General features: G+C 39.9%; 1 protein-coding gene across 2 annotated transcripts in view; it reads right to left on the bottom strand.

Annotated features, from left to right (window-relative positions):
* Positions 1 to 9,109: 9,109 nt before the first annotated feature.
* FUT9 (fucosyltransferase 9) overlaps positions 9,110 to 21,804 on the bottom strand; it is a 55,360-nt gene continuing 42,665 nt past the window's right edge. For both annotated transcript variants that reach the window (XM_083608411.1, XM_083608412.1), the window contains exon 2: positions 9,110 to 20,885. In XM_083608411.1, the coding sequence (XP_083464537.1) occupies positions 19,801 to 20,885 (1,085 nt within the window). In that variant the 3' untranslated portion in view covers positions 9,110 to 19,800. The remainder of the gene's footprint in view (positions 20,886 to 21,804) is intronic.

The following is a 21,804-nucleotide window of genomic DNA, read 5'->3' as shown; positions in this document are numbered from 1 at the left end:
CACTGTCAAAAATATCATGTGGCACCATGCCTGGGTGTTGGGGGAAGAATAAGTGACTAGGGAGGGGCCACAACTTAAAGTGAATGGAGAGCCAGTGTGGTGTAGTGGTTAGAATGTTGGACTAGGACCTGGGAGACCAGAGTTCAAGTCCCCACTTGGACAAGAAGCTCGTTGGGTAACCTTGGGCCAGCTACTCCCTTTCAGCCCAACCTTCCTCACAGATTTGTTCTGAGGATTAAATGGGGGGAGGGAGAACCCTTGAGCTTACTGGAGAAACACCTCGAGCTTACTGGAGAAACAGGTGGATATAAATGCATTAAACAAATAAGTAAATAAATGGCCCACTTGCGCTGAGGAGTCCTGGGACAATAGTGGCACTTCTAGCATGGGCACAGCATGGCTGGTGGGCTAAGGTTGTGCTGAAGTCCAATGCAGCCCTTCTTCATTCTGTTCTTAATGTTTAAAGGAAGCAGAAATGTGCCCAAAGCCAGCAAGGTATTGATTCTCCCAGCACCATAATTCAACAATGCCATGTAGCCTTTTCTGCAGATGGTTCCTGTCACTCTTTCCTCTCCCTTCCTTTTCAAATTAAGAAAATCCTTGTTAGACTTTCAGAATTAGCACTTCGAGAAGCAAGGTGTTTGGCAGATGGTTATCAGAGGAAGAGGGTGTTACAGGGATTCTCAGGCATTTAAAAGCCTATGATCAAAATTAACTTCACAAGAGCAAATACAAATGATTCAGCAGTTTGGTTTTTTTTAGTGGGACATGGAAGAAGTATATGTATGGGTTCCTTTGAAAACAGTTGTATCACCTGTACAGGGCCAGCCCACCCATGAGACAAGGTGAGGCGACTACTTCAGGTGGCAAGATCCACCAGGGCAGCAGATCCCAATCTTTCTTCTCTCCCCCTGTCACTAATGTAGATCTCCCCTCACCCCTTCTTACCTGGCATAGGGATGCTATTTTGGGGACTACCCTCAGGTGCCAAAATGTCACAGGGTAGCCCTGTACCTGTAAAATGCATCTCCCTTTTGATGGTTTTGGAGAGGTTCTAGAAAGTGGGCAGAAATGTTCGTGGACACTGCATGCTAGTGTATGGCGATGTTAATCATAATGCAGAGTCATCCATCAACTTGGAATCCTGTGTGTTATTGTTTGAAACCAGGGGACAGCATCTGCCAGGCTCTCCTGGTGGATCTCCTAAGAGGGAAAATGTAATGCTTTGTTTATGAAACTGAAAATTAAGGCATTCGCTTCCACTGAAAAGTAACACAAAAAATCCTGGAGCACTATGGAATTTGCAGTATCAAGAAAAGTATGCTGCTGCTAGCCATGTAATGCTGCATCTGGGAACATCATTATGTCTGGACTAGAATTGGAAAGTGTGAGGGTGCTTGGTGTTGTGCATGCATGGGACATGGGTGAGGCTTTATAAGCTATTCCTTGCACCCAGTAGCCTATGTTCTAGTATATGTTCACCAGTCACTTCAGGACCGAGTAGGAAATTTTTTTGCCTATCTGCACATTGGGCAGGTTTTTTTTTGGGTTTTTTGCCTGAATTTAGGTGGTGTTGGTGTTTAATGTCCATTGTTGTTAAATAGGTTGATTTGTTTTCATGCTTAAGTTGGTCACATTGTTGGCAGGGAGATGCAGGAAAGGTTAAGGTTAGCTAAGGGAACAGTTTAGCATCCTTAGGGACCTTTGAAGGTGCAGAGTGTTTCCAGAGACCAGCTGCTTTAGGTCGTGAGGCCCATACCTTGGATATGGAACATCCTTGAAGCTCACCTGCCAAACCCTCCCAGAGTTGCGGGACCCAGAAGGTGGTGAGTCAGGAAGACCTCCCTACTTGCCACAATGCATTGGGGCAATGCCTCATTATGCCCCTTGGAATGGGCAGGGTTTGAAGTTAAGCTAGGTTTCTGCTTGTCTCATTTCCCCTGCAGATATAGTTTAAATAAAATGCGGTCCTAGTTCAAACCATCACTTGTGTTTCGCCTCTACCTTCCCGGGTCTGGTCACAAATAACCTCTCAAGCAGGAGCTGTTGTTCACCATGTGAAGCAATTTCTTGCACAGGAAGTCCAGCTGGTCTTTTGATGAAATCTTTGAGGACTGTGAAAAGCAAACTTCTTGAAAATTCAACACAGACTATGAAACATGTTATCGCTGCAGTATAATTGTAACACTACAATCAACCATTCTCAATAATTGTAAAGAGACTGGGTAGTAATGAAGTGGGGAGCTGGGGGCTGGATGGGGCCTGCAGAGATCTGATAACTGCTTAGTTTCTGCCTCTCTGCTCCATAATTTTCCCCTCTCCTAAGCCTCCTTTCCTCTTGTTCCTGAACTGAACAGGGGAGGGAAGCAGCGCACAGCACAAAAACCAAGTGATGGGATGGAGGAAGTGTGCATGTATGTATGTGATTTGGGTGCAGGTATATGTGTACCTGCTTGCATGCTGTGGCCTCACTCATTCTGCACTTCAGCTCTAACCACTGCAGATATGTGGCTCCTAAACACCTTTTCCTGAGGGAATACAGCCCCATGGTCAGGAGTTCCCCATTCCTGCTGTAAAGGAACCTACACAGGACTTTAAAAGATACTGAATTGATCTTTTACTGGTAATGAAAGGTTTATGGATATGCAGGGTTGGTGAACTCAGGTCACCTTGTATGCCACATCCCCAGGTTCCTATTTCTCCACATTATGACTGTTGCAAGAGATATGGAGAATGAAAAGAGGGGGTTGGCCTATCCCTAAACCTTTAAACCTTTGGTCTGGAGAAATGAGCTTTATTTCATTAGAGGAAGCCTGTATCAGGTTCCGTTGTTTGCAGTCTGCACTTTGGAATGTGATCTGAATATCCCATTCCTTTTTAATTATATTGATTGAGACTGTCTTTTGTGAGCAGAACAAAAAAAAAAAAAATCAATCCCTAAATAGACTTGTGGTGAAGATTAGGTGGCGATTCAATGATGTGTTCTTTTCAAGGTATTTCCTAGACTTCCTATATATAAAAGATAAAATTTGCTCTCATATTACTGAACTAAGGAGGAAGACTGTGATAACAAGCAATTCTGTTGCAAGTTCTCAGAAAGTTAAAATGAAAGCATACAAAGGAATTATAATATGGGTTATGACTTCATATAGGCTGAGGTTGCAATCCTACCAGTCTCTAACATTGGATGTTGTCTGGGTGGTTTTTTTTTGGGGGGGGGATTCCTGAATGCAAATTGTTCTGGACAGGGTTGCACTTTTTTTGTGAGACCCAGTTTGCAGTTTGGCAATGCTCCTGGACCCAGAACCGCTTCTGAACGGCCAGGTGGTTGTGTGGCTAGGAGTGCCTTTGCCTCATTTCAACTAATGCACCAACTGTCCCTTCCTGTTGAAAGCAGAGATTGCATCCAGGTTAGATTACTGTGAAGCACTCTATATGCTGCCCTTGGAAAGCATCTAGAATAGGCACCCCCAAACTCAGCCCTTCAGCTTTGGGACTACAACTCCCATCATCCCTGGCTAACCAGACTAGTGGTCAGGGATGATGGGAATTGTACTCCCAAAACAGCTGGAGGGCTGAGTTTGGGGATGCCTGATCTAGAAACTTCAGAGTGGAAAATGCTGTAGCCAAAGTAATTTATTGCACTCGGTTTTCTGACCATATCTTGTTGCTTGTTTTATGAAAACCTCAAATGTCTTGGGACCGTGATCTTTGAAGGATTGCCTCTTCCTGCAAATGGGAAGAGATAACAGCATCTTTTCAGTCGCACATCCAAATTGTGGGGCTCCCTCTCAAAGAAGGTTAGATCGGTCCCTTTTCTGTTGCCATTCAGCATACGGTTAATAGAATTAATTTTTGTTCCACCAGGCTTTTAACATATTTCAGTTCAAGGTTTTATCTGTTTTCTGTGTGTGGTTTTTTGGTTTTTTTTTTTTTTTTTTTTTGCTCCGATTGCTGTTGCTTTAATTGCATCGGCATTTTATTATTGTAAACTGCTTGGGGATTATTTGTAAAGCTGAAAGGCAGTGTATAAACCTTTTATAAGATTTTAAAAATAAATCAGCAACTGACAGCTCCCCTGAGAGATATTATCACAGTGTCAGTATAGAGTGACCATGGAACTTGTGGGTGATATAGAGTTATTGTATGGCAACCCGGCACTCTTTACCTCCTTCTGAAACAAGCATTTGCCTGAAAATAGATGCTCATCAAGTACAGATTGATATTTCTGTGTGGAACAGAGAGGGGCATCTGTCTCCTTCATTCATATTTGCCTGTACCATGATGATAACGTTACTTTTTTTAAATGTCCCATCAATTTCAGTAAAACTTACTTCTGAAGAAGTAAGGCTGCAATTCTAGACACACTTACCTCATATTTAATTCCACTGAACTCAAAAGGGTTTACTTCTGAGTAGACATATAGAGGAATACACTCATTTAAAGTTGTTAGCTTTATATTCTGATCCTAAGCATGTTTTGCAGCCTGTGCCTACAATCCTAACCGCACTTACCTGGGAGCAAGTCCCACCTAAATCAATAGTACTTACTTCTGGTTAGACATCATTAGGATTGTGCTGTAAATGCCCCTTATTTCAATATACATAATAAGTATGGCCTGGCCAACGTAAAATTGCCTACAAAATTGCCCTTTAATTTGAGTTCAACATGCTTCTGCTTAAAGAAATCAGGAAAAATATATTTACTTGGATTGATCATATCTAAATGTAGGCCTGGAAATCCAAGCCCCACAAATCGGGTGGGGGGGATTGAGATTCCCCCATTTTTTAATGAAGCCTTTTTGTCATCTCCCACCCCAAAATTTGCAAAATGGGGGATGGGCTATGAAATATTTTCTTTAATACTGGTGGAAAAAAGGTTTAGACAAAGTGTTCACATATTTACTCCCACAAAATGATTTCTAAAACTGTGTAACAGAAAAAAACTTTTATGTAAGACTGTGTACAGTATCAGACCATTACCAATTCCTATATTCTCAAAAGCAAGAACAAGGTTCATTTCTGCCTCTTGGAGGGCACTGCCACTGGCAAAAGGAATAAAGCCTTCCTCTTATTGACACAGTTGGTGGATCTATTTCTGTCCTCTTGACTAGGACTCAAAGGATTGGGAGAAAATACAGAGCAACATAATTTTGTGGCTATCAAATTCATGTTGCTGTGAGTCTATTTGATCCAGGATTCAAAGGCGGATATTTAAGTGATGACAGCACAGCTTCTGCATTTGACTTGATTATAGGCAAAGGGGAGAGAAAAGGCAGAACAGGTGAATGCAGGCTCCTTATGAAGATGCAAAAAGGGGCAAGGGTTATTTTTCAGTCAGGATTCTTCCCTTCTGAGTACTGTGCAATCACTCTATATTAAAAAAATGGAGCATTGTTTGCTTTCCAGGGACACAGTTTATATTCAAAGCACATCCTCCAGTGCTTTGAATACAAACTGATTTCTCTGCAGAAGGAAAAATGCTCTGGTCTGGAGAGCATTCTCCCCTCTACAGAGACTTCAGAGGGGCTTTCTGTAACCTTGATGCCTCTTTGAAGGTGCACTCCCTGTGCCACTCAGCTAACTGGCAGTTAAGAGTGACCACCTTTTTAACTGGACAGGTGCGAATCACTTGCTCTCATTGTGACATCAGATGATTGGCAGGTGGGTGATAATATCCACCTGTCAAAGATGTCTTGCTGGGAGTGAGAATAGGGGGCTGGACTCAGTCCCACACCACTGCCCTATGTCCACTATTATCCCAGCCTGGGTTCCCATTTGTATGCAACTGTAGCATTGGTCCCACTAACCTGTGGCCCGTGTGTGACTACTTCAATAGCGACATCTTTCCCAGCTGGTTATTGCCCAGTGTGGAAAGAGTTTATGACTGGGTGACCCGTATCATGGGGCCTGCCCATATAGTTTCAGTTACATACAGCAGTTACACACGTACCACAGGGAAGCATCACTAGTGGTATGTGTGAAGAGAAGGCACAGAATGAGCATAGCATGAAGTGGCTCCTTTGTAGAACAGGTGCAGCTGGCAGGAAAATGATGCCTATTATAAGGAGAGAAACAATGACGGATTCAACAATCAGAGGTTCAGTCGGGTGTAATTATAATGAGTTGGTTTTAATATACCATGAGAGATGTATACAATATTTTATGGCTATGGTGGATTAGGTAGGGAGTTCTCTTTGGGAAATACATTAGAAAATAGGATGCACTCTCAGGCAACAGATCAATAAACATAATTAGCTGCACAAAAGATTAACACAAATTATTTAAAAAGTATTATTGAAATTCTGTTTGGGAACAGTGTAATGTGATGTATGTTAGCGAGCACAGCAATATAGGAACAATGTAATCAAGAATGCCTTTGTGCTGAAATCATTGTACGTCTTGGAGAATTTTAATTACCGTGTTAATAAGATATGCTGAAGAAAGTGGTGTGATTTATTATGGCCTTATTTATTAATTTATAAAAGTTCTCTGGGCAGTTTACAATAAAAGTTTGACAGTTACATACAAAATTAAAGCCATAAAACCTAAATGCAACTTAAATCTAGCAGCAGAGGATGGAACAATGTAATAAAGCTCACAGCAGCACCGAAACATTTCAGAGGTCTTAAAACACAAGGAACAATGAATTCAAAATTCAAAAAGATGAAAAATCCTGAGAAAATCAGAAAAATGATCTTCACTTAACATCAAAGATATCAGGGCATAAGCCTCTAGCGAACCTGTCTGGGGAGAGCATTGCATAGCATGGGCACCATTCCTGAAAAGGCCTTCTGCCTTACACAAGGTTTTTCAACAGTGTCAAGTTTCTTATGTGCTAACAAAGAAAGCCTTGATTCTTGGGGCTTACTTGTTCATGTCTTTCTACAGTTCTGATCTTCTCTCTTGTTTCTACAAAGGCCATTGGACGAAGCTTACAAACTAAGGGTTTTATACAGTGTTGGTCATACTGAGAAATTATTTGAAATTAATGAACAAGGCCAATTTAGGTCCATTGATTTCAGTGGGCCTACTTTGAGTAAGGGATTATCCACACTTACCTTTCCTCTGTGCTTTCCAGCCACCCTTTAAAGATCCATGTCCAAGTACTCTTCCCCCATGAAAACCTGCTCTTTAAAGCTGAATCAGAACTCAAGCCAACTTTATGAATCCAATGCACAGCCTTAGCTTCTACAAATAACCTCACACACATCTCTCAATCCAGGTAACCACGCACACATCTCTCAATCCAGGTAAACAAGAGACACTATCACAATTCAAAGATGCATCCCAGCCAGGTGAAAGTACTTGAGGGGGGTGTAGAGCAGGGCTGATGGAGGAATATGGTATGGGAAGGTATGTCCCATAGCTGTCAACTTTCAGATTTGAAAATAAGGGATCAGCAGCCTCGAAAATAAGGGCTCAGCAGCCTCACCTGTCCCGGGGACAGTCTACAGGATATCTAACAATCTAGGATAGCAGTGGGAAGCAGTGGGAAACGGTGCTGGAATAAGGGAATTTCCTACAAAAAAAGGGAAGGTTGACAGCTATGGTATGGCCTAGTGTTGTGTTGGGGTAACACATCAGGAGGAAAGCAGGTCTCTCAAACACAACACTCCTTTGCTACTATAAAACAAGAATGGAAAAAGAAACTAACTCCGGAGCTCTGCAGCATGCAAACCAGAGGCACTTAAGAGGTCCAAAAAGTATTACCTTGAAACTCAGTGCCCCTGGCATACATAAGACCTAGGGCATCCTTTGTCAACTGGTGTCCTCCATCTGTTTGGGCTACAACTCCCATCAGCACACTGTGCTGACTATGGATGATGTGGCAAAGGCTGGTCTGGGGAGTGTCCTGAGGGCTGGAATGCTGCATTTGTCCAGTGCTCCTGAGGTTTCCTAGCCTATTTGGACTTTAGGAATAACCCTCCACTGGTTTGTCTGTGTCTAGATCACATGTTCTTATGAACACTCTTTTCATCTTTATAGCCTGCAAAGCTGCAGTGGGAATAGAATATCTCCTCAAAGATTAAGGTTGTTTTTACCATTTTTCTAAGAGGCTCTGAGTTAATAATGTTAAGTGATATTGCTTTCAAAGCACATGGGTAAGAGGATGCCTTTTTGTATCAAACAAATAGCAGATAAGAACATCTCCTTACATGCAGCGCAAAAGATAATTTGGCAGAGGAGGCTGACTTTTGATGACGGCCTGAATTTTTAGCTTACAGTCATTTAGGAAGAAGAGGTTAAAAGAATGATGCACTCTGACCAAATTAATTTATGTTTGAGTTCCCACCTCATTCCAGATCTCAAGGTCTGGCTGGCGTGACAGACTGGCTTCAGGTACTGACTCTCAAGACAAAGGCTTTCTGCCTCAGTAGAATCCAGGAGGGAATGGGAGAAGGAGAGCACAGCTTAAGTTCATACTCTCCAACATGCCCCAGAGGAAAATTGGGACCCATGTCTTTTGGGGCCGTGACCCCACAGGAACTAGGTGACTCACATAAGAGCATAGCACCCAAAAATGTATGTCTTTCGGGGCTATGATTTTGTGGGAGCCAGGTGACTCATGTGAGAAGATGACTTCCCAAAATGGGATGTATCACTTAAATTGGGACAGTTGAGGGGTATATAAGTTGCTTTTGGGACTTGTCTATTGGGGAGAAAGTGAATTAGGCTGAAATAGAGGACCTAGGTGATTTGCTCTAAGCCTGTCTTTATCAGATATATAGTTGTCCTATCCTTTAAATGACCCTAGGGTTCTGGATAGGGCTTGCCCAAAAAAGCACAGAGGAATTAAAAAATGTTTCACCCACACTGCTGTTTTCTGTTTGAATGCTTCTTCTTTCAAGAGATGCAAAATCACTTTGGTAGACTGGACAATCAGAGCTCTGACAGTATAAAGCTAACAACTTTTTAAAAAGGTGAATTTGGGGGACTCAAAATGGCTGCTACAATGAAAGAGATAAAGTATAGCTCTATTCAGATCACATATAGAACATTTCCACTGAAAACATTGGACACAAAAAGCAATCTTTATTTCAAATCAAGTGAGATTTGGATCAGAATCACAGGCAGAGATCTCTAAATCAAACACAAAGGAAAAAGTACTTTTGAATTGTGTCTTTTATTTTAAATATACCTATTACAACGACTTTATACACATATTGATAGCTATTTACATATCCAGTGTTTATCATCTTCTGGGGAGAATTTCTGTGCTAATCTTTTAAAAAATCAATGAAGTGCTTGAAAACTTGCGGAAAATAAAATTCCACACATCATTGAAGTCTTTATTACAGTTCCAGTTCCCTGGCATTCCACAAAAGGGAGTTTTGCAGACTGTCACATGTAATATGTTTTCATAAACAGAACCACAGATAATCAGACACACAGAAATTCACAACATAAAGGAGGAGGGGGAAAATGCAACCACATATTTATACTTCCACATATTAAGGTGGCAAAATAGTAATCCAAACAACAGGAAACCTGGCTTTATTTGAGGTTACACTTGGGAGCACAAAGAGGAAACCTTCAACTTGTAATTAATATAAAAGTATATACATATTTTTTACAAGGCCGTTTGTCCTTTCATGGCTTCTTAAAATGTATATTTTAGAAGTGAGCTATAATTTCCCACTGCAGTTTATATCACTGTTGGATATTTCCCTATATTTATGTACAATAAATGATATGATAAACACAATGGTGCAAGTGTCTGGAATAATAAAGCAGTCCTGCTTTAATATTATTATGCAAGTAAATGAAAACTTGGCTTCTGAATTGCTGGGTGTGGGAGGAAATACAAAAAGGGAACAACCCCTTTCTGCAAGGCTAGAGTAGTTCACCCAACCAGAAAACTGAATCATGCTTCTGAACTCCCTATGAATTTGGTTGTTAATACTGAAAGTACTTGCTTTACCCAAAATCCTGTTTTATAAACTCATACCCATGTGATGTGGGAGCTGCTTCACTCTCTGTGGGTGAATAAGCCATACCCTCATTCATTTCCCAGCAACCAGGATATTACATTGTCATGACTGGGTAAATTCTTCAGTTTGCACATGCTACAGCGGCCTTTTCCCTCTTGACAAAACCATGTGGAGTTCAATCATTGCTTTTGATAGTATGCAATTTAAAGAGTTATGCTGCAGCAAACAAGACTGCTCACTATTGTTTTCAGCTCTGTTCCAGCTTCCACTGGATAATCAGTTATTGATAATTTAACCAACACATATTTATTAAATGTCAACATTATTCACTATCAGAATGAAAGAACAGCAAGACTAATAGCACCCTTTTTCATTTTGTAAGACATTTCAAGTAATTTGGCAAGCTACTGATTGCGTAATTCAAAAGCATCTTGGCTCACAGTTTCAAATGCTGATCTGTATCTTAAGATATTCTCTAGCAACCTGCTATTCTACATCAATGTTAGCTAAGGGTTATATATTTCACAGACATGGAAAAATACAAAAATAAGTAGAAAAAGTGATTTATGAAAGTAGCCAATATAAAAATTAAAACAATCCATTGGTGTGTTGGGTGTGGTCATTGTTGCTTGAGTCAAAATAGTTAATTATACATCACATTAACACTCAGAAAAACAAGATAATTAGATAAAGTCAGCAAAATATTTTACATACTGTACATTTGGCATGTTTTAGATTTTTAAAATTTTTTACAAAGTAGTGCAAAATTACAGTGCATTAATACAAGATATAAGAAGTCCTATATAACAAATATTTTCCCCATTTTTAACCTTTGTGCTCATTCACTGGAAACAAGTTTGCACATTAAGACTAACAGCACAAACCTATGCATGTTTACGAAAAAGTGACTCCTGCCGAGTTCAGTAAGTTCTAAGTAAATATGCATAGGTTTACAGCAGTTGTCACAGAGAACATCCATTAATTGGCCCTTGAAATATTTAAAATGTGTGAAAGGATGTAACATTTCAATATTGACTTTCTGGTTGCATGTTGACATAATACAGAAACGTTGGAATAACCCAGCAATTCCTTCTGCAATCCATGTCAGAGAAGAACAAAGGAAGTCCCGCCCCCCCCCCCCCCCCCGCATTTGCTATTGAAGGCTTGATGGATTTTCCATTGGGTTTACTAAAGGTGTTGCCTTCACCCATTTGTAAGTGCTCCTGACATTTGCATTCGTTTGCCTCCCTTGGATTAAAAATTGATCATTTTTTTCTTTTATTGTCTAGAAAAGTAAGTTGGAGGTTTAACTTGTAGAATTAATCACAAGAAGCATGATCAACCAGAAATTAAGAACTTTTAAGTCTCTCTCATTTCGGTAGTAGAATTATGCCAGTACTAATATTGGCTCAGTCACTGTCAAAATCCTTTGCGTACATCTAATACATAGTGAATGATTTCACTGACTAAAACTACTTAAATCTCTGCACTTTAAAAATTGCCAGTGCTGCTAATAACATCCTTAGGAAAGCTCATGTTTTCGCAATTCATTCTTACTACACTGTGTTACTCCAGGATGAAAAAATTATGGCTGTGATATAAAAAGACCAATGTGCATGGACTTGAGAGAAGATGTTTTAGGGTAAGTGAGAGACAAAACATGGTGTAAAGGGGAAGTGAAAAATCTCCATGAGCAGAAGACCATGGGTAGCTTTTCAGACCCTAGTTTATAGTCTTCCAAAAATGGGATACTTGGTTGAAAGTAGGAAAGCTGCCAGCAGTATGTTATAGTACACATTCTCCATTTTTGGAACACATGCTCAGTGTGTATAATATATATCCCCCATTTAAATAATTTTTTTGACATGTGCAGTAGTGATTCTGATATGCTTCAATTAACACTATAGTGTTAATTCTGATCTGCTCTCTTATATCTGTGCATCCAAAACAAGTGTATGGCCCTTCTGATTGCCCTCAGTGAATGAACAGTTTGCAATCAGATCTTTAGCCACTAAAGACTGAAGTGATATATTTATAGTTCACATTAAACAGCTATCAAAACCATTTTGGTTTCAATTGGATTATCAGCCAAAAATCAAAAGGCTTTGTATAGCTTTGTCACATCACTATGCTGACCGCCTCTCCATGACTACACGCAAATGGTACTTTGAGTTAGCTGTAAAAAAAGAATAAAGGGACACAAGCTCCCAATGAATTTCATATAACACAATGAAAAGAACGTATGATAGCTTGAAGGAGGCTGTTTTCCTGAGGAATTATTTCTATAGGAACACATATTGTGTAAAGTCATGCTTTAAAATTGTCCTAGTTTGCATGTGAGCATTCAGTACCAGTTGCACCACTTAAAGGCAATTTAGGATTACAGGTTTAAAGGTTGTCTGGGGAAAGTAGTCCTCTTGAAAGCACAAATTCAAAGCCCGTAATAGAAGGAAAAAGTAAGTCGTATGAAGATTTTGTTAGGAAAATAAAAAAAGGAGTGATTCTCTTATTTTGATTGACACACTAGATAAATTAATGGAGAAGTGCTTGAGGAAAGAAACAGAATTTAAGAATATTAATGATGAGTATAAATAAAGGCATGTTATCTACAGTATATCAGATACTGATAGAAAGTAGAAGTTTAAAAGAAGAATTGCTCAGGATGGAACAAGAATAGGAATATAATGGATAACATTTTGTGGTATTTATGGACAAAAGGAATGAAAATGTCACACTGCATTAAGCCTAACGGAAGAAGTGTTTATATAATGGCATTTAACTCCATGGCATCTGACTCCATAGAGGCTAAAATAAATGTATTCAAATATATCTGCTACCTGTTGGCACTGTGGTTGTATAGTAGAAAGTATAGTTCGAAAAGTTGTGCTTAGGACAACTGATTTAACATCTCCTAATGGATAGCAGTGTTTTAATAACCCAATATTGGTGGGACAGGAGGTTTCCATCAATAAAGCAGTAGAAGAAAAATGCTGGTTATTATTAAGTTGTTTAAAACTCATATATGCATTGCAATACAGTGAAGGTAGAATTTAATATATTCGAAATGTTGAGATTATATACGTTGGTTTTTTCCAAAACAGGAAAAATAATGATTTAAAAATGTGTAATCGAGTTAAGATGATGGCATACTGTGGTACCCCAGTGAATACCTGGTTCAGATATAACAACCTAGGTATCAAAGCATGGTTTCATCCCAGCTTGTTTTAGCTGCTCATAATACAACAGATCCTACCTCAGAATAGGGTTTTGATTGAATTAAATACATAGTGCTCTATATCACCATAACATGATATCATTTTACAATTGTAGTTTATGGATTTGTGGTTTATTTCTTGGATGAAAACTTTAATAGATGAAAGGAAAGGAAAAAGGTGATAGAAAATATTCCAGTAAAATGCAACTGGCAGATGAAAAAGGTAGATGGAAGTGAAGCAGGAGCCTCACATATGGAACAGGATTAGCCCTACCATGTAAATGAAGAACCCCTAATGAAGAACCCCCAAACCTTAAAAACAAATCTCTTTAGAATAGTTTCCTTGGGACTGAACTAGATTTTTCAGAAGATCTGCAGCTACCACAACTGTACATCTCTTCCCCTTCTTGCTCATATGTCATTGTTAAAACACCTGTGAGTTCCTAGAAGAGCATGCTGAGTGAAGAGGTGGATTGTTTCATCTGGCAAGCCAAAATGTTTACACTGACAAGAATGATCAAAAGAGCATGCAATTGAATTCCTCCCGCATATGATAATAATAATAATTATAGTGTTATTTGCTCCCTAGGAGGGGTGCTCTGTGGGATTTTTGTTTTCACATCAACTGCCAAGATGGGTACTATGCACCTATGGGTGGGGAGGACATTTCCAGTTCTGATAAAGTATTTTAGGCCAGCCATGCTTCTAATTACACAGTGAAATTATGTCACAGCAGGCACTGGATCTAGATAAGGAAGAAAGGGTAGAAGCTGTGTCAGGAAATTATCAACACACTTGAAAAATTGCCTTAGATGCCAGCATCCTTCAGAGTTGAGATTGGTCTGCTGTAGTTTCATGCATTCCAGCAATCAACAGAGTGCTGAAATTAGCATAATTGTAACATGTGTTACCTTGTCCATCATAACTGAAGTTTTTGCTGGGCCTGTTTTTGCTGGTCTTCAGAGAACTAGAGTGACATCACAAGCAGGACTTCCATTCCTCTCATCACCCTTGCACCCCACAAATCTGCTCTGGAGAGTTCCCCTAACCCTCTGTAGCAGATTTAGGGGGCATGCATGGGCTTGCAGGGAGAGGGGGATTTGTTCAACCTGTGATATCTGCTCTTAGGTTTTTGCTATTTGTTTTGATTTTATGCTATGCATCAGAAAGGTAGAGCCTGTAGGCAATTATACAGCTTCAAACCTACTTTAACATTTTGAACAAGCAAAAGGAATCCATCTAGTTTATCAATTCAAATATATGTTCTTCAGTACAAGACAGAATCAGTTGCCATTGAAAACAATACAATGCCAATATGACTCAAAAGAAGAGAGCTCAGGTTCTAAATTACTTCAACATGGTATGCTCTTTTGGATTCATTTCCCCAACACAAAATAACACAGATTTGATAATACAACCTTCAGTTTGCTTTGCAGCATATTGCTTTCCAAAAAGCAAAACAAAACACATAAAACATACAAACATTGCCCATATATTTGATTACACACATACACATTCAAAGAAAATTTGCCCTAAGGACTGAGAACAGTGTTTCACTCACAGGACAGGGCTTTTCAACTCCAACCTCCTCACTCCAGCTTCCAGCACCACTGAAAGCCAATTTTGAGGTTTGTGAATGCTGTGGAATATGGCACAGGACACAGTGCATGGAGCAGGGAATCTACATAAATCATGGGTCTCCCTTATGTGAGCAGAAATGCCATTCAGCTCACAGTAGCTACCTCTGAATCCAAGCCAGGATTTCCCTTTTAGATAACGAAGGTTAATATTTCATTCTTGCACATTATCAGTTTTCTCTTGTAGTGTAACAGTGTTAATGCTGGTGAACAGTGGAGATTCACAGTTTCCCTGCAATAGAGCTTTTTTGAAACAGTGGTAATACCTACACAGATGATACAAATGTGTGTGTGCATAGGGGAAGTATCAAAGTTTCACTTGGAAATAAAGGTGTCAGCTTCCCCCTCTAATTTAATAGCTTTTTGTTCTTAAATGCCACATTTTCCAAACCTATGAAGATACTGCCCTGATAAAGAGTTCCATGCTTCCTGTAGTGCAGGAATTCCTAAACTGTGGTCCGTAGACTCCTAGTGGTCTGCGACCTTCACTTGGGTGGTCTGTAGCATGCCCACATTGAATATTCATACTGATTTTTAATTGTATTTTTGTTGCTTCTTTTATTTTTATTGTATGGAATGCAATCTGTAATAAAATAAAATACAATAGAAGCAATAAAATGCAATTAAAAATCAAAGAGCACCTAGCACAGCATGGCACAATGGCTACAACAGATAGAAAAATCATTAAGTAGTCTGCTAAGACAATCTGCAACTTTTAAGTCTTCTGTGGGAAAACAAGTTTGGGAACTACTGCTGTAGCATGCAAACAGAGCTCTAATGAACAGAATGCTTCCTCATTCAGAAAAGAACACCAAGATCTGTTTCCTCCATTGAAATAAATGGGGAAGCTGTTGCAGCCATGTCTTATCACTTAGATATTAGGTAAACAATTACCATCTTCTCAAACAAAGAAAATGGAAAAGATCGATGCGTTATAGAACCATTTGCCTAAATGCTCTGGGGAACATGCAAATCATTTTGAAAGTCCAAAGTTCATACAAAAATGAGCTCAATTTACATACGATTAACGGACACAGAGTTTCATTGCAACCCCACGTTATATTTCAGATAACAAAGGTTCATTTATACAATATCTATCACTTAAAGATTATCCATTATTCATTATCCTTATTGCCCAGAGGTCACATAAGAATAAAGCACTAAGGACATATTTACATAAGTTGCTAGACTGGGTATGGATGAAAATAAAACAAATACAGGGGAAAAGAATTTTGAATCACAGATAGAGTTATCACAATGCATAGTTGTACAAGCACTGTAGCCCTATTTGGGTGCTCCCAATACTTGTTTAAAAAGAATGGGGCTATGTCTGCTGATCCTGCCCTTGCTGTCTATGCCCTGATACACTGTAGAAAGGTGCCTGTTCTACGTACAGTATGTAGGGTTCTCCTGCAATGTGGAACCCAGATCTCCCCTCATCATGGGGAGAATCCATGTGTGTAGAGGGTATGTCCTCTGTAGACAGGCTCTCACATGCATGCATGGTAAAGGGCAAGGACACGATAGGAGGATTTGGAGCTAGCTCTCCCTCTCATATGATTGCTAATTTTGTTGATGGGCAGACATCAAATAGGGCTTGACAGAAAATGAATTCCAAACGTTTGCCCCCAAAACTCTTTTTTTTTTTTTGCTGAGAAATATGAGAAAGGTAATGCTTCATTTTGAATTCTACTGACTAGTAAACGTATCACATACTGAAATGTGAGCCTTAGAGTTCCAAGCACAACTTTTGTGCACAAAGACATATTAGTTTCGTAGATGGGTGCAGGTTCAAATTCAACTGCTTTGTATCATCTTGTAGTTGTGCATTAAAAAAAAATGATTTGTTTCTGAGTTGTTCTGTGCACCTTTTCAATCTGATTTCTGAGCAACTTTATATAAAATTGAGCTTTGTGTGCCCCATTCACTATCACGGGGAGTTTAAGAACAGCTATAACATTTTCTCCTTTCTCCCAAAGTAGATGGAATTTACAGGAACAGGAGCCCCAACCCAACCTCCCCCAAAGCAAAAAACCTCTTTGTACAATAGGATGGGCAGGGGGCCCTGCTGAGCACCAAGAGTGTGTGTGTCTGAGGGGACCACACCAGGGACCCCAGTTCTAATACCTACAATTTTTACCTTTTTAATAAAATACATTTAAGCAAACAGCTTAGTCCTTCTCTCAGGGGAAGTGTCTACTTTCAGTGCCTAAAAGGCTGTTCTTTTTTATTGCATTGATTTAGTGTTAACGAAACCCTCGATTCATACATTCATAAAAGGACAGGAATAGATTTTAGCCACAAAGTACTGAGACAATGTAAAACCCTTTGAAACAGAAGGATGGGTGCTTCTCCCCAAACACATTAAGAAACACATGGATTGGACTTGCTATATATAGGTAGATCAATGTATCTTAGGAGCAATAGTATTCTGCAAGTAGAAAGCCATCACCTAATATTCAATATCCTATGTGCCAACAGTCCACACAATGTGGGGCATTTATAAATGTGATCCAACTAAATCAAAATGTTCTATTGCCATTGCCCATCAAAATAAACCACCATTTTAATCAGGTTTCTGCTCACTGACAATAGTGGCCAATGTGGTGGGGCAGTGCCACAGATTTGCATCCAAACACCAGTGTTGCTACAGGTTACTTGGCTAGTGCTGGGGCAGGGACGGAGCAAGGTTAGGGCTGTGCAGGTGTGCTGGTGGAAGTGCTGGATTGGCTCTGCCAGCCCCTATCTTCCCACTGCTCTGCCCCAGAGCTATTCAGGTAAGCTGCCTCACCTCACTGGCTGCTACTGCTCATTCCTTCTGAAAGTGTGGAGAACATGGAGCACCACATCTGTCATCAACTCCCAAACTGTATGCACAACCCCTTCGGAAGATAATGAACACTGACAACTCTGAAGACATCGACAACCTTCTAGTCGCTGTCCTGCTTTCTCTTCTTTCACTTTCCCAACAGATATGAGGTTCTGTCAGCCTTCATGATTCATTCTGCAGCCTTCTGTTGTACTGTGGTCTTGATAATCATGCTTTTATGTTTATTGTTAAAACATGAAGTAATCAAAAGCATTTGTATTCATCAACTTAGAAAGAAATATGAACTGAAATGTTTGCTTAGATCTCTGACCTTAAAATATTTGTGCCCCAATAAAAGGCTGCAGTATCATCACAACATAATGACATAGGGGAGGTGCATTAATATCACCACTGAGAAACTCTATTCTATGGGCTTAAATTCAAGCCCAAAACAGCTGTAGCCTGATCTAGCAATTTTCAAACATTTCCCACCAGTAAGTGTCCCAGTACTGTCTTAATTGTGCACACAGCTCAGGGATCACTTCTGAGACTGAATATTCCTATCATAGCAGCCTGCTAATGGCTGAATCATTGTCAGATGGTTACATCTGAGAAGTAGATAATTTGCAACTGTCAGAAATACAAGGCTAACAATAGAATTCTATGCACCCAGCTACCCAGAAGTCCCACTTAGTTCAGTGGTGATTACTCCCAGGTATAAGATTGTCACCTAACTGATAAATCTTTTACTCTTTTCAAGGCATTAGACAAAATATCTACCTACTGTTGAAACAGTGGTCCTATCAGATAAACAACAACAAAAAAGATTGCTTATTGCTTATGGGAGGGACCAAGCTCAGAAGTGGAGCATGAGCTTTGTTATGCAGAAGGCCCCAGGCCGAACTGGTGGGATCTCCAGTTAAAAGCATCAGGTAGCAGTTGATGTGGAAATATTTCTGCATCCTGAAATGATGAAGAGCCTCTGCTTTTTGGACAAATAGTCTTACCTGGTATAAAGCTGCTTCCTTTGTCCCCAAATGGAAACAGACTTTCATTTGCTGCCTTCTGAATCTTCATTTCAACAAAGCACTCAGTTCGCATTTAATTCTGACTGTGTGGTTTCAAAGCATGCCACTTAATACTTCGCCAAGGATAGAAAATGTTCACTTTGTCAATCAACTAGCATTCTAGAGTAGATGGAGGAAAATGCACATTTTTTAAAAAATGTATTTGTTTACCAAGGCCAGATTTCAAATAATTAGGAAACTAGTTCCATGAGCTGAACGGGTCTTTAGACTTATTTTTACTCAGTAGAAGCCTTCCATGCTTCATAGAAAACTGCTTTTGGAACTGTACCTTGTACGCAGTATATAAAATGGCATAGAAGGTCACATGTGTATTTCACTAAAGAGTTGAACTCACAAATATTTTTTCTTTGAATCCTATATTGAATCTTAGCTAGAAATTTTAATTTTTTTTCTAAGCCTGTTTTCTCCCAGAAAGAAACTATCTGAGCCAGTGTAAACACCATTACTCTATGTATTGGCCAGTGACTGCTGTATTACAAACAAATAAAAAATGGGGGGAAGTTTTAAAAAGAAATGGTAAACAATAAATTACTATTCAGTGCACATAACCAGCTATATACATAGCAGGATTTCCAACAAAATATAAATAAGATAGCATGCCAGTGGCTCAGGAGGAATAATTTGTGCAACCATGGTGCGCCAGTTTCACATACAGATCTCTAATAAGTGTCCACATAAGTTACTTCTCAGTTTTTCTCAGTACACATTGCAAAAAATGATATTTGTGTTTGCATTTGATGAAAATATAACAAGAAGTCACCATAGCGCTGATTGCTTTAACAAAATAATTAAACTTCTGTTCAGGCTGCCAGCTCTTAATTCCTTTTCAAAGTCACATCTATATAAAATAAAATGATCACCTCTCCAAATAAGTCAACAACACAGAACATGGCCAATGTCCGTGACATCATTAGTCTTTTTTAATGAGATACCTTTCTGTGGAAAGTAAGGAGAGTTTTGGATGAATGATCCAGAGATAGTGTAACTGGAATATGTTGTATCCAGGAAACAAAGATGTCACATATTCTGGAGGGATTCCCCCCACCATCTTCACTTGGAATAATGGTTTTGTTAGATTTTAAAAATATATATGTAAAGTGCAAGTAAGGGATAGGAGTTTAATTCCAAAACCATTTTTCTAAATTGCCAACCGACCTGTATTCCTGGTGTCTTTTTACATGGTCACAGGCAAGGCATGCATGTGATTCCCAAAATCGAGGAAGGTGCACTGAAAAATCCTTCCTCCAGTCGAAGTAGCTAACATACAGTTTATCATTTTTGTCGAGCAAAAGAAGATACTCTGAGAGGTCCCTTGGAGAGAGAAAATCCTCCACATGAATGAAAGAACTAGCAGGGATGTAATTCTCATAGTTTTCTCGAGGAGGACCTAGAACGACTGGCACAGATCCAGCAAGAAAAGCATTGTAAAGCTTCTCTGTGATATAGTCTCTGTGGATAGAATTCTCAAAGGAAAGGTAAAATTTACAAGCGGAGATGGTTGGGATCAAATTTTTATCACTCACATAGTCTCCAAATGCTTGTCCATAGGTATGGATCTCAAGGTATTTACTTAGTTCATTATAATATTTGACCCTAGCATGCTCTGGGTTCCAGTTACTCACCACCCAACACACCAGTCTTTCTTTATTCGGCATTTCAAATGGAAAGGAGCTTGTGCTAACTACCATAAAGCCATAAGGCACTTGAATGTCTGAATCTCGACGATAAGTGAGGGTCAAATTGAATAGATGCTCAATGCCACTCTTTTGTGGAGTGTGTGTTGGTGATTCCAAGTTCATCCAGATCCATTTTTGAAATGGCGGCCTAGGTTGCTGAGGTAAATTAGTCAGATCCCAACTGATATCTCTGTGGTGAATAAGAACGGCATGAGACTGGTTATATAGCATGCGGTCTGTAGTCAGATGGCACCCGTGGATGTTAAATGTTGGGCAGAATTTCAGATCAAATGTCTGGCCAAACGGCCATACCCATATCAGAATAGTTGTCTCATTGATATAATCATTTTTGGTGGAGAAGAAGTTCTTCATTTTTAGAACAGAGCTGGCTGATTCAATAGGACCAGATATCCAGCTGTTTGTCGGTTTGATATAAATAAGCAGACATGCCATGAAGCATCCCAGCACGATGAAGATAAATAGAAATGGCCGGAAAATTCCTTTGGGTGATGATGTCATAATTTGATCTGTGAAGGGAAGATGGAAATAGGAAGTCATCATCAAGCGTTAAATTATTGTAATGTTACCCCATGGTAACAATGTCATACATTATACATTATTGTTCCACTAAGTGGTGGAACAACACCATTTGAGAAAAATCTGCTTCAGGAATCCTATAAGTAAATAAATACCAGTGGGTAGAGCAGTTGTTCTGCATGCAGGATTTTCCAAGTTCAGTCACCAATATTTCCTAATGAGTTGGGTTTTTTTGTTGGCAAAATTTTTAAAATATCAGGAAAAAGCAGGTGAAACATTTGCTTGAGCTATACTTGCAATTGGCACATCTCTTTCCATAAGCGTAAATCAATACTTCAAGGGACATTGGAATCTAATTTACATCTCATCTAAGTTACTGTTACTTCTTCCCATATTCCCCCTTGGATAGAGAATATGTCAGATGGATGGAGTGATATGCAAGGAAATCCTTTATCAAACATTATCTCCACAACCCCTCAATATTCCTGCAAGCAGCTGCCTTAGCAGAAATGAATTAAACTCTGCTAAAGTACCGTATTTTTCGCCCCATAGGACACACTTTTCCCCCTCCAAAAATGAAGGGGAAATGTGTGTGCGTCTTATGGGGCGAATGAAGGCTTTCGCTGAAGCCTGGAGAGCGAGATGCGTCGGTGCGCACCGACCCCTCTCGCTCTCCAGGCTTCAGGAAGCTATCCGCAAGCCTTGCGCACCCGGCGGGAGGTCCCACCAGGCGTGCAAGGCTTGTGGGCGGCAGCCTGAAGCCCGAAGCATGGGGCGCACTGCGGAGCACGCCCCGTGCTTCAGGCAGATGTCCGCAGCCTGTTCTGGGGGCTGGGGTCGGGGGAAGCTTGGGCTTCCCCCGTGCCAGCCCTGCGCCTGGGGGGGGAAATAATTTTTTTTCTTTATCCC

Source organism: Podarcis filfolensis, assembly GCF_964270895.1.
Source record: "Podarcis filfolensis genome assembly, chromosome: 3".
NCBI lineage: Eukaryota > Metazoa > Chordata > Lepidosauria > Squamata > Lacertidae > Podarcis > Podarcis filfolensis.
The sequence above is the reverse complement of the archived record's forward strand: the minus strand, read 5'-3'. Positions and strand labels throughout refer to the sequence as shown.